Source organism: Patagioenas fasciata, chromosome 4 (assembly GCF_037038585.1).
Source record: "Patagioenas fasciata isolate bPatFas1 chromosome 4, bPatFas1.hap1, whole genome shotgun sequence".
NCBI lineage: Eukaryota > Metazoa > Chordata > Aves > Columbiformes > Columbidae > Patagioenas > Patagioenas fasciata.
In genome coordinates, this window is record NC_092523.1 from 25,952,808 (window position 1) to 25,965,540 (window position 12,733).

The 12,733-nt window shown below is 41.6% G+C and overlaps 1 protein-coding gene across 18 annotated transcripts in view; it reads left to right on the top strand.

Annotated features, from left to right (window-relative positions):
* The window catches only part of LIMCH1 (LIM and calponin homology domains 1), a 181,319-nt gene that overhangs the window by 109,067 nt on the left and 59,519 nt on the right, over positions 1 to 12,733 (top strand). For 16 of the 18 annotated variants that reach the window (XM_065836883.2, XM_065836882.2, XM_071807416.1 and 13 more), the window contains 3 exons: positions 1,969 to 2,079; positions 6,242 to 6,437; positions 11,880 to 12,129. In XM_065836883.2, coding sequence (XP_065692955.1) covers positions 1,969 to 2,079; positions 6,242 to 6,437; positions 11,880 to 12,129 — 557 coding nt within the window. Of the gene's footprint in view, positions 1 to 1,968; positions 2,080 to 5,623; positions 5,751 to 5,778; positions 5,951 to 6,241; positions 6,438 to 11,879; positions 12,130 to 12,733 lie in introns of those variants that run through there. The other 2 variants (XM_071807423.1, XM_071807421.1) reach the window with 2 other exon arrangements.

Consider the following 12,733-nt stretch of genomic DNA (forward strand, 5'->3'; position numbering starts at 1 on the left):
AAAAAAAAAAAAAAGGAAGAAGAGAGAAAGTGATCAAATGCTAGCAGAAATAAAACCACCACAACCTTCATCAGAGAACTGAACAGCAAAATGAATTGGACACTTTCCTGTTCGCCAGGAATACTATATCTGCAAGCCTTTTCACTTAACTTGAGTACATATAGTATAAAAATTCGTAACATCAATTTGTTGAGTAGTGCTGGTTGGAGGAAAACTGCTCAGATAAAGGTTGTTTCAAAATTAAAAAAAGAATAGTATTGGCGAAACCACCTCCTTTCCCTCAGCACAGTAGTATCAATTTGGATGTAGTTTTAAAAACAAGGGGAAAATTTCTGAACTTTATTAAAAATGTTTTTCAGTTATTTCATGGCATGTATATTATTTATAAACTAAAGGGAAATATAAACTCTATTTTTATATAAAACATAATATATTTTACGTCATGCACCACAGTTGTTTTTAAACAGGGGTTCTGTGTGACACATGCTGTGTCCTTTTCTGGCAGGGCCTCAGCTGGAGTGCTGTGTGTGATTTTGGACATCACACTTAAGTGAAAATGGGGATGTTAGAGAAAGTTGATGAGGAAAGGCTAAGCAGAAGTCTAGCTGTGAGTGAGGAAGAAGCACTGAAGGGATATGGGTGCACGCTTTAGGAAAGAACAGTCTGACAGAGATGTCAGTCCTCACTGTCCCTTTGAGACTTCTTCTAGTCCTGTTTTCTTTAGTTAACTATATAGTGTGAATTATATGGCTCTGTCCCATTGAAGCATAAAATACTATATTTCAGTTTAAACGTTTTTGAGACAGTTAATGGCAACTATTATTTATTATTAGTTGCACATCTTTTCCACATCAAGGTATTTCCAGTTTGTTCTGCAATTACATACTTCACAATGTCATGGAACATGCAGAAATAATGAACATTAAATGAGAAAAAGCCCTAAATTCTGACATGATGGTTTGGCATTTTTAACCGGTGCAAAACACTGAACTGAATTGCCTTTGATGATCAGTTTCCAGTCCAAATTACTGTTGCACAGGTACCATTAAAGACATTGCTTTAAGTGGAGACATATGTGGGTGCAGAGAAGGACTGTTTGCTTTCCCTGTGTGTTATAAATATCAGCATTTTTGGAGGTGTTTGGTTTGACCATCCTGAGTATCTTAATTTCTCCTTTCCTAAAACAAGTGCAGCACCAGCAGTGTAGTCTTTGCTACCTAAAGGAATGAGAGGGTATACAAATATTGGCAAGAGCAATTTTTGGCTTTTTTCCATGCTAGTTTTGAAGTGACTTTGAGTTATGGAGAGACATCAAGTCAGAACTTGAATGAAACCACTAACTCTTTCCGCTTCAGTCTGTTAGAAACAACCAGATGCTCATGGCTTTTGATTAATCTTGGGCTAAGCATTTCTTAAGCTAGCAGAAGCCTGGAAGTAAATGTTCCCTTGTCATCTGGTTAATTACATTAGTATGGTTAAAAATGAAACTACTTTTTCTTTCCTTGAAATAGGCAGGCATACATTTCATGTTTTATTTATTCCGTTAGCCTCAACAGTTTTATTTAATGACCACTAGTATTACTGCTCTTTAGGGATTTTTTTCCTGTTGGATATACAAACATATATATGTAAAAGTGTGTCTCCTAGACAGTTTCAAATATCTTGTTCATTTTTTTCTATTCAGATTTATTTTTGCTGTTTATTTTCCAGGCAGACATGACAGATTTTTTATAAAAATAGCGGGAAGGTAATGTGTTAAGTTACATATTCTGTAGGACTGTTCAAATTTTCATAGTTGCCCAATGTATTTATGTTTAACCACTGTCAGACACTTCCCTTTCAATTCTGATTTATAACAAAATCTTGTGTTGCTGTGCAGGTTAGAATAAATGAGATATGATGAAGGGAAGTAAATTAAGTTAAATGACTGTGTATATGGCTTCAATTGATTCTTATTAACTTCTACAGGTATTAGTCACCATTTATTGGCTAGGGAAAGCAGCAAACAACTGCACATCGTACAGTGGATCAACCCTGAACCTGAAGGAGTTTGAAGGTTTACTGGCACAAATGAGAAAGGTATCTTTTTGTTATGTTTTGGGAATGAAAATTTCATTTGAATTATTGTTTCTATAGATAACCTGTTTGTTGCTAAATAGGAGAGAAGTGAGGGGCTGGAATACAAATTATTTAGTAAACCTTTACCTTTTTCAATGTTTCTGACTCTACCAAGCCATGAATGCAACTTTCTTTGGCAGCCGGCTTTGTGGTGATATCAATGATGCAACAAGTGATGTCAAACAGAACTTTAGAATTGTCACCTGGCTCTGTCATCTTCATTTCCATGGGTTTGGGTTTGAACTATTTTCATTTATTACACGAGGTTTCAGCTGAGAGAGCTGAGACTCAGAACTGAGGTGGCAGGACACACAGGAGCAGAGATTTTTCTTCTTCAAAACATTCAGTCTCCTGGGCAGCTCTTTTGTTTTTAAGTTGCAACATAAAGCATCAAACCAAAGGGTAGGATAGAAGGGGGAGATTATGTTTCACCAAGGGCATAATTATGATGAATCCTTGTTTTGCCAAGCTCTAAATTCTGGCTGAAATCATATTTGGTGGTTTGTGATGAGCTGTGTTTGGTTGGAAAGGAAAAGTTGTGATTGCTGTAGGGTGGTTTGGGGACTTTTGGTTGGACGCTCCAGCATGCTCTGAACCTTGACATGAGACACTTAACCTCAGTAATGATTAGCATTGATATCCAAGTGTGCACTTACTGGGGATGGGAGGGGCAAAGAGCAGGCATGTAAGAAGGTGGCAGCAGCTGGTGCTAGCATTGCATGTGTTGGACATACTGCTCATGAAAGGCTATGCAGGTGTGTTCTCCAGCCCACAGAGAGCTTTGTGCTTTTTACTCCCTCCCCATCTCATGTAGCAGCCAAGTCACCACAGGCAGTAGGGTCTGGGGACACTGGAAGGCTCTTTGCTCTTTACTCTCCTTGAACTCTGTGCTAATGCATTTGCCCCAGCTGCAGCTCTTCATTCTGGGACCTCAGAGGGCCAACACCGGATTGCTGCTGGAGAGGAGGAAGTACTTGGCTGACTGATAACAGTTCCTACACTCTAGTGTGACCAGGGAGCCTTATTTAGACTGTTAAAATCCCTGTTTGTGCGCCCAGTTCCTGTGAACAACTGGAAATGGAAAGGAAAAAGAGAATGTCCTGCTTCTCTGTCGAGGTTTTTCTTGGTCTTCATTTTAAATGACTTGTGCTAATCACTTGGGACTTTGCCAACAGGGAGCTAACGCAGAATAATAGCCAAAGTGCAGGTTGTTATAATGTTAGTGCTGTATGGTATCATGGTTTATTTTTTAATATCTCACAGTGTGAGGCTTCTCTCTTTCCAGGTCATGTTTACCCATCAAACTACTCATCAGAGAATTTTGGAGGTCCTATCTTGAGCCCTTTGGTGGGATGAGGTAGCGTGGGGCTGAAAGGCAGCATCCTCCAGGGAGCTGCTGGTCACCTGGCTGGGCAGCTGCAGGTCGAGGACAACAGCAAGAGCTGATTTGTTGCAGACATTGGAGCTGGGAGCAGAGTAGAGATCTCGTAAAAGCTGAAAGCTAAATACTCCTTTAATGTAAAAACAGAGCACTTCCCAGTCTTGAAAAGTCTTGTTTAGGTGGTACTGTTACATGGGCCACTAGCGAATTATTTTAAGGTCACCTCCCTACTCCTGTACCTCTGCAGTATTTCCCATTGGCAATTGTGGGCTTGTCTGCTACTGAATTTGAAGAGGATTTCGTTGTAAAATGGAACATGTTAACCATGCTGTGCAGCACTCTGATGTTCTCTATAGCTCTACTGGAGTGATGAAAAGACACTTTATCACATTCTATAGTGGCATTTTTTTCCAAAGAATTTAATAATTAAATGACAAAAGATCCATAGTTTTTTTTCATTATATTTAGGAGGTGGAACTTCCTGGAGAAATGCATCTTATATTTGGCAATCACACTTTTACCACCCCTTGGTGACATACTCTGTTTTTCATTAGATAATATGAAAGACTAATGTGCTGCTGTGTATCCTGTAATGGTGTTATCAGTCCTGCAGATAACCAGTTTCTTTTTCCCATTGATAACATTTGGGAGAAGATGTTTGCTCAGAGCAGGACACGTCCCCGCCTATGTGACAGCGTTGGGCTGGGACAACAGCTTTGCCAAGGGGAAGGCTGTAAAGAACATGTTTACAAAGTCCAGCATCCCATCCCGGTGCCTGCCTCCTAATTCCTGGTGAGCGGCATGCAAAATTAACATCAACAGGCCTTTGAAAGTAGGGGCTGCAGAACTCATTAGTTCACAATTGGACTGTTTTTGAAGTCTGGGAGATAGTGAGCGCAGGATGGGGCCTTTTCCTGAGTTTGAGTTCTGTAGCTGCTGAGCTGTTCTGTGTCATTCAAATACAGTAATTTAGGAAAATGGAAGTGTGCCTAAGGATTGAGAATAGCTGATTGGTATGAAGAGTTGAGAGGATTTAGGGAATTTGGATTTTTAAAAAGATTTTTGGATCGTGTCACAAACAGGACTTTGACAGGATTTTTAGATTTGTTCTTGGCTGTGTGTAATTCATGCAGATTCCAGGGAGACAGATCTTTGTTGTCTAGCATTTCTGTCAGCATTTTAGTTTGCTAGCAGGACTGGGGAAGGAAATTACATAGGATCCAATTGCTACTTTGTTGGATGAATTTTATTTGTTTTTAGAAAATACTTTCACTTCAGTCTGCAGTGGGGTTACTTACTGACATTACCACAGTTCAACTTGGCCTTAGGGGACCTTTGCCTCTGCCCTTAATGTGGTATTTTGGCAGCATAACAGTGAGTGGCACTAATTAAGCCTTCTTCCTGAAAAGTCTGCAGGACGTTGGATCTGATCTCTCTGTCTTGCTTTGAGTCTCTCTCTTCTCCAGCACAGCAGCTTTGGTGTATTACTGCAGGACTCTCCTCCCTCCATTGCTTCTACGGCAAACCCACTTTCTTGTGGAGGTGCCCACCATAGCATAGTGTGATGGTCTTGATTGATCTTCTCATTGGCAATAGTAGTAGTGAGTAAAACTGTAGCAGTTAAGGACAGTGGGAGCTGTGCTCAACATAGCTGTGCTCCAGCTAGTGATAAGCAGGGGGTTCTTCTTAATTAGGAATCAATATTCAAATGCTTCTGGTGAAAAAAAAACAAAATAAAAAGAAGAAAAGAGAGAAAATCACATTCCAGCGTCTCTGGGTCACAAAATGTCAGTCTGATAATGGCACCCACATCTCTGACTTTACTTACTGTCGGGAGAGAAAAAAACAGATTTATCTTTGCATAAAAGTAGTTATTTTTGGTTTTGCTCAGCCCGTGCAATCGTAATTAATGTTAAGACGCTCTCTAAAACAAGGGATTTATTATAATGCAAGGGTGAGGATGGCTTCTATTGACCTTTTCCTCTGCTGGAGTTTCAGTGTTTTAGTATGTGCTGCTTGCACTGGAAAGAATTTATAATCACAGGGCTGTCAAAGACAACCATTGTTCTCCCTGCTCTGAACATGTGGGTCAGCTACAAGTGCTTTCATATCCCCCAGAGCCAGGAGCTGGCAAAGAGTAAAGAGCACAACTGAATTCTTCTGAGGCATCAGGAAAAGCATTTTGCATATTTTTCATTGCTGATTGCTTCAGAAAGACATCCTTCTTTCATAACAGGAATTTCTCTTCAAGGTAGAGGGAGGCTGGGGCACACTGCTTCATTATTTTGCCGAGCTGAAGCAGCAACAACAAATGCTGTCTGCTGGTGTCCCAGCCAGATACAATAGATGGGCAAGGGGAGGGGGGGATCCTTTGGAAAGCAGCAGACACGATGTTAAAATTGTAGTGCCTTTGCCTGTGCTATGGACTACGGACGACAAGTCAAGTTTCAGGTTACTTTCAGTTTTGATTGGTTTATCAATTTACCTATTGCAACTTTTTCTCGGTTCATTGTACTAATCTAATGAACAGGGTTTCCTCTTAGTCAGCGTAAAATTGGGGTTTATTGCAAGCTTGCACTTTCGTTTTGAAGGGGAGAAGGGGTAGAAAATAAGGAAACCCTTTTTCTGGGGGGGAGATATTTAGTACTTGGTACTTGGTGCTTTGTTGTCTGATGTGCAATGGATCTTATGGCTATACAAGTGGCTTCTTTATGAAGAGGTACCTGCTGTACTTCCACGTAGGAAACAGAGGATATCGAGAGCCCGAAGCGCAGCATTCGTGACAGTGGCTATATAGACTGCTGGGACTCTGAACGCAGCGATTCCCTCTCCCCGCCTCGCCACGGCAGAGATGATTCCTTTGACAGCCTGGACTCCTTTGGCTCCCGCTCGCAGCAGACGCCCTCTCCAGATGTAGTGCTCCGAGGGAGCAGCGATGGTAAGTACTGCTCACAGTGCGGCACATGCAGAATGTTGTGACATTTAAGTAACGTTTCTAGAGCAAATGTGCCCTTCGGAAGCTGGACACAGCCTCTGAATCATGCTAACCTAGTGGGAGAACTTCTTTGTGAATGCTGATTTGTGCTCCCTGGGGTTCAGATGACTTTGCCAACAACTTACTTGAAGTCTGTCTCAGTTAGGATAGCGTAGACTTGGAAAATGAGTTACATCATGGCAGTGTAATTTTATATGGGAAGAGTGCTTTTCTGGGTTACGGTGTAAGAGGATGTTATGCAGACTCATTTTAAGTTATAAACTAGGCTGGAGCAAGAAATAAAAGGACAGCAACAAGGGAAATATTGATAAGAATAAAATGTTTGCTGAAGTAAACCCTGGGCAGGTAAATGACATAGAAATATCTTGGAAACATCTGATAGTTGACAATATGACATTTTACCAAATGTCATATTTGTTTTCATGATATTTAGGAAATTGGGTAAATTAATAGCACATGGCGTGGGAGTCATGGCCGTCTTTGTACACCTTTGAGTGAGGACATGCAGCTCTAGGCTTGGAGAAGTAGGGCTGCTTCTCTGCCTTTCTTGTCTGATTCCCAGAGGCTTGTAAACACAATGTGCTTGGTGAGGAAGGATTTGCTAGGGGTAGGTATGAAATGTACACTTGGGTTACCTGTCACGAGCAGGATTCTGGTTCAGAACAAAAGGATGCTTGATTGAGGCTCCCTCTGTGTGGTTACATTCATGATGAACAGATTCATCAGTCAAACTTCATCATCAGATGAAGCTATGTTCCACATATGAATCAATTCTCCTTAATAGTGTTATTTATTTAAAAAAAAAAAAAAAAAAGGAAGAGCAGAAAGACTTTTTGGTAGGAACCAGATGTTCATACTGCTTTTGGCAGTGTGAAAGAAACTGGTGCTAATCATAACCGGACACATGAGAGATTTCTTGAGGTGGTGGGGAACTCCTTAAAACTGAAAAGCTGGCAGGGAGAGCTGGTATCACAGCTGAATTGTGAAAGAGCTGTGGGAAACGCAGGGCTAAGATCTGCTCTGCGGTTTTGAGTGGCCTGTGGTATTGGGGCTGTTGCTGGTTGACCATCCAGAACCAACTACTGGAGCTGATTCCCTGAAATGGCCTCATGCCCCCTCAGACACTGAACAGAGCACAGTCTCCACATTACAAAACAGTTTTCTGCCTTCCCAAATGAGACAAAAGCCTGGTGTTGGCAAATAGGAACACCTCACAAGCCCTAATCAAGTGTTGCTCCATCCTGGGTGCTCAAGGAGTTGCCAGTGTCCCTATCTACTTGCAGCTGGTGGGCAGCCAGTTCCATGTGTCCTGTAGCTGCTTCCTATCAACTTCTGCTGCGTTAGCAGATTTTAGTAAGGCTTTGTGGTTGTTTGTTTGCCACAGCTAAGACATACTATCTTGTCACATTCTTGAGTCCGTAACAAACACAAAATAAGATGCAAGCATACATAGTTTGTTCTTAAAAGTTGGTCTTTAACAATATCCAGACCCAGAGTGCATGCAGATGCTGTGTGCACACGTATGACTTGTCCAGCCAGCCCTTTCTAGTATGTCCCATTTTTCCTGCTTGCTGCTGCCATAACTTCACAGCTGTCTCCTCCAAGAGTTGCAGGTGAGGTGTAGCTTGGCTGACCTCTTTTCTGTCGAACCTCATCCTGTGGCCCCAGCAGGCCAGTGTCTCACTCAGCTGCATGTAGTTTCTGATAGAAATAATGTGTATGCAAAGCTGGATGGAGGACAAGGTTCCACTTGCATTACTTGTGTCTCTGTTTAGATACAAGCTTTATAAACCAATAATATGATAGTGAAATAAAACTATGATTCTTTCCACTCCTAGAAAAAAGAATTATGAATGGAGATCTTTTAAATGATCCTAAGGTGATGATTGGTTTAGGTGGAAACAACAAGTAATACTGCCTTCATGAATGCCATCTCTGATTAGCCCCACTGTTCAGGAACTGCTCTGGTGTCCTACGTGGACCCTGTCCCTTGGCAAAAAGCAAACAAAAACAGTGGTAGAGCAGAACAATTTGTTTAAAACACAGTAGAATTGCAGACTGACCTGCCTGTAGAGTTGCTAACGTACTCTGGGAATGAACAGAAATCCTCTGCTTGGCCAGCAGTTGCGCACGGATCCTTCTACAAAGGATCTGTGTGTATCTGTGGTGTGTAACTGCTTGTTAATGGCTGCTGCTGCTTCTACTTGGCAATGCAGAACAACGAAGTTAAGTTTATAAATGTAGAGCATGGCTGCTCCCATTCAGAGCTTTGGCTTCAAGTGCTTTTTTTTCAAACTTGAGCTGAAAATAATTTCGCTAGTAAAATATGAATAATTAAAGCAGCTGTTTGAAGTACTCAGCTTGGGGATGCTGGTAGGCACATCAGTAATGAGGGACAGGAATCTGTTCTAAATCCTCTGCTACTGTGGTTATCTATTCCAGCTTTTATGTCTGCCAGTTCAAGAGTGGTTTTCATTTGATACAAAAATAAACACCAGAACAAAGTCAAGAGCAAACAGAATAGCAAATAACAGCAAGGGATCTTTCACTTTTCTTCTAGCTCCTCTGTGGCCCTGCTCAGTCTAATGATATTACGGCTCTTCCAACCTCAGCTGTCCTCAGACGCTCATGATTCTGTGGTCACGTTTCCGCTTTTTGTTTAGACATAGACTCAGCTTACCAATCATGGTGCTAGTTATCATATGCTCTTAACCAAAATTTTTCCAGCAAAAGGTTACTGGCAAAAAGTGCATTGTGATTTTTGTCTAACTAGCTCATTTCCATTGTGTCTTGTCTTCTCTTACTGCTCCCCTTCACTCTTCTTCATTTCTCTCCAAGCAAACATTGAATAACTCAGTTGGCCGCAAAAGCTCTTTGCAAATAACATTCCTAGCATATTTAGACCTCTTTTCCTTCCCCCACTTTGAATTATACACAAGCTACTTGTGATTTTTGTGACTTCATTGTTTTCAGTCGTTCATTAGGTAGCTCAGAGAATTAGCTAGTAATTTACTACCGTGGTGAATTAGCAAGAGGGCACAACCTGGGTGGCTTCCCCTCACCCCAAAGAGAGGAACAGCTATGACATATGCAAGTGTTGCAAAGGGGCCAAGAGCCAGAGACATTCAACACTCCAAAGCTGGCAGAAGATTTGAATGCTGGTGGGAGAAATGGCTGAATATGCTCCATTTCACTCATCAAACCAGGCCTTGTGGTGATGTTACAACTGCTGGGAGAGAAATATTTACATAGCTGCTTTGTGAATTACTTAAAAAGGCACATGATGGTGCAGGGAATCTTGTGAATGTCTGTGAAGTGGCTTCCAAAATGGCTAGGGGACAGTTCCACTGCAAATGTTCTATAAGGTATTTGTCCAACCATTTGGGAATTTTGATTTCCAGTTAAAAACATCTTAGAATCAGAGAATCATTTTAGTTGGAAGAGACCCTCAGGATCATCAAGTCCAACCGTACCCTATCCTAACTCTTGCACTAAACCATATCCCTAAGAACCTCGTCTAAACGCCTTTTAAACACCTCCAGGGATGGTGACTCCGCCACTTCCCTGGGCAACCTGTTCCAATGCCTGACAACCCCTTCTGTGAAGAATTTTTTCCTAATATCCAACCTAAACCTCCCCTGGTGCAACTTGAGACCATTTCCTCTTGTCCTATGACTTGCTACTTGGGAGAAGAGACCAACACTATGCTACAACCTCCTTTCAGGTAGTTGTAGAGAGTGATAATGTCTCCTCTCAGCCTCCTTTTCTCCAGGCTAAACAGCCCCAGTTCCCTCAATTGCTTCTCACAAGACTTGTGCTCCAGGTCCCTCACCAGCTTCATTGCCTCCTCTGCACTCTCTCTAGTATTTCAATGTCCTTCTTATGATGAGGGGCCCAAAACTTAACACGGGATTCAAGGTGGGGCCTCACCAGTGCTGAGCACAGTGGCACAATCACTTCTCTAGTCCTGCTGGCCACACTATTCCTGATACAAGCCAGGATGTTGTTGGCCTTTCTGGCCACCTGGGCACACTGCTGGCTCATATTCAGTCAGCTGTCAGTCAACACCCCCAGATTCCTCTCTGCCAGGCAGCTTTCCAGCCACTCTTCCCTGAGCCTGTAGCACTGCCTGGGGTTGTTGTGACCCAAGTGCAGGACCCAGCACTTGGCCTTGTTAAACCTCATTCAATTGGCCTCAGCCCAACCATCCAGCCGATCCAGATCCCTCTGTATGGCCATCCTACTCTCCAGTAGATCAGCACTCCTACCCAATTGGGTGTCGTCTGCAAACTTACTAGGGGTGCACTCAATCCTCTCATCCAGATCATTGATAAAGAGATTAAACAGAACTGGCCCCCATACAGAGCCCTGGGGAACACCACTCATGACCGGACACCAACTAGTTTTGGCTCCATTCACCACAACTCTTCCGGCCCAGTCAAAGTTGCCTAAGTTTCTGTGTTTTAAATGGATTATAAGTATCAGGATGCTCAGTTCATTTAAGCAAAATAAAGCAGTCACTCAGCTCTGTTATCTCCCATCTTATTCTCTGTAACTCTGAATTTTTCTCTCTCACCTTATTTCTTTTCTTCGCCAGCAAGTACTCTTCAGTCTTTGCTATATCAATCTAACCTCTAAATCCTGAAATCCCTTCCCTCTCTCCTTGTACCTTCCCATCTGAGGATCAAGTCTCTCTGTCTGTTTAGCAGTATTCTAGACTGATTGACTAGGCAACCAGTAAGACAGACAGACAGAGGCCATCCAAGTCTTCTGATCTATAGTGACTAACGCTTATTCTCAGATTTTGTTCAAAGCTCGTGCCATGTTCATTCAAGTTGCTGTTAATATGTGTGTGTGTAGAAACAGCCAAAGATTCCTGCCATTCTGTAAATATACAGCATGCAGCCCTTTTTTGTTTGATCTTGTGCTTTGCACAAGTCTAAGTCTAGGTTTAAGAGTGTGAGTTAGTCAAACATACACCCATATGTGCGAGTCATTTGGGCTTTAGTCAGGTAAGCTTCTGTAGCTGTCCTGTGTGACTGACAAGCCTGGCTTATTCTCACCCTGAGTTTTCTGATGTGACCTGTGGCTGAGGATGAGTTTTTCAGGGGTAGAAAATAAGAGTTGATGGAAAAAAATGTTTACTGTCTGGGTAGATGTTATGACTGCTGCCTTCAGTGACTGATTTTGAAACACAAATACAGGTAAAAGTGGCCTCATTTTTTGGTGCTCACATGCTAAACGTAATTTTTTGGTAGTGTCTTCTCTGATTTGTAATTTAAAAAAAAAAAAAAAAGGGAAAACAAAATAAAACAAACAAAAAAACCCATCAAACTTGGATGAAAGTGAAAAGAAGAGGGATATTTTTCTCTCCTTCCTCACTAGGGAGAGGAAGCGACTCGGAAACAGACCTGCCACACAGAAAGATGCCAGATGTGAAAAAAGATGATATGTTGGCGAGGCGGACCTCACACGGTGAACCTAAATCAGCTGTGCCTTTTAACCAGTACCTTCCTAACAAGAGTAATCAGACTTTCTATGTACCCGCCCCACTGCGGAAGAAGAAAGCTGAACGAGAAGAGTACCGAAAGAGTTGGAGCACAGCAACTTCACCTCTAGGAGACAGACCTTTCAGGTAAGACCAGCCTGTCCAATTGCTCCCTTTATCAGTGATGACGCTTTAACACTTGCCCAGTTTTAATTCTTTTCATGAGTTGTATGAAGCACCTTCTGCTGTAGTAAATATCTTGCTGAGAAGGTACTGATAAATTGTTTGTAGCAATTGACGATGGTGGTGGAAAAGCAATGGGAGGAAAATAATTGTCTCGATGTCATTATTTACCATACAATGCAATGTATAGTTTGTGTTTGATAAGATGCTGGTTAATATAAGTATGATGGTTGTTGACTCAAACACAAAGCTGGCCAAAAAATGTTCTGGATGATCTGTCTCAGTTCTCAAGACAGTTACTCACTGACAAATTATAAGTAGCATTTGATGTATTCAATCAAAGTAGGAAATATTTTTGCTGTCTTTTTAAAAAATCTTTTTATTTGTATGTTGTATTCTATGTACCAGTACAGTTTATATAGCTGTGACTACATACTTCTGCATGCTGGTTTGTCAACTGATATTTCACTTTTGATTTGACTTAAGAAGCAACTTCCATTAAAGAGCATAATTCCCGGATCATACATCCTTTGGCATCTGATATCAACAAAATGTGCTTATAAGAAAT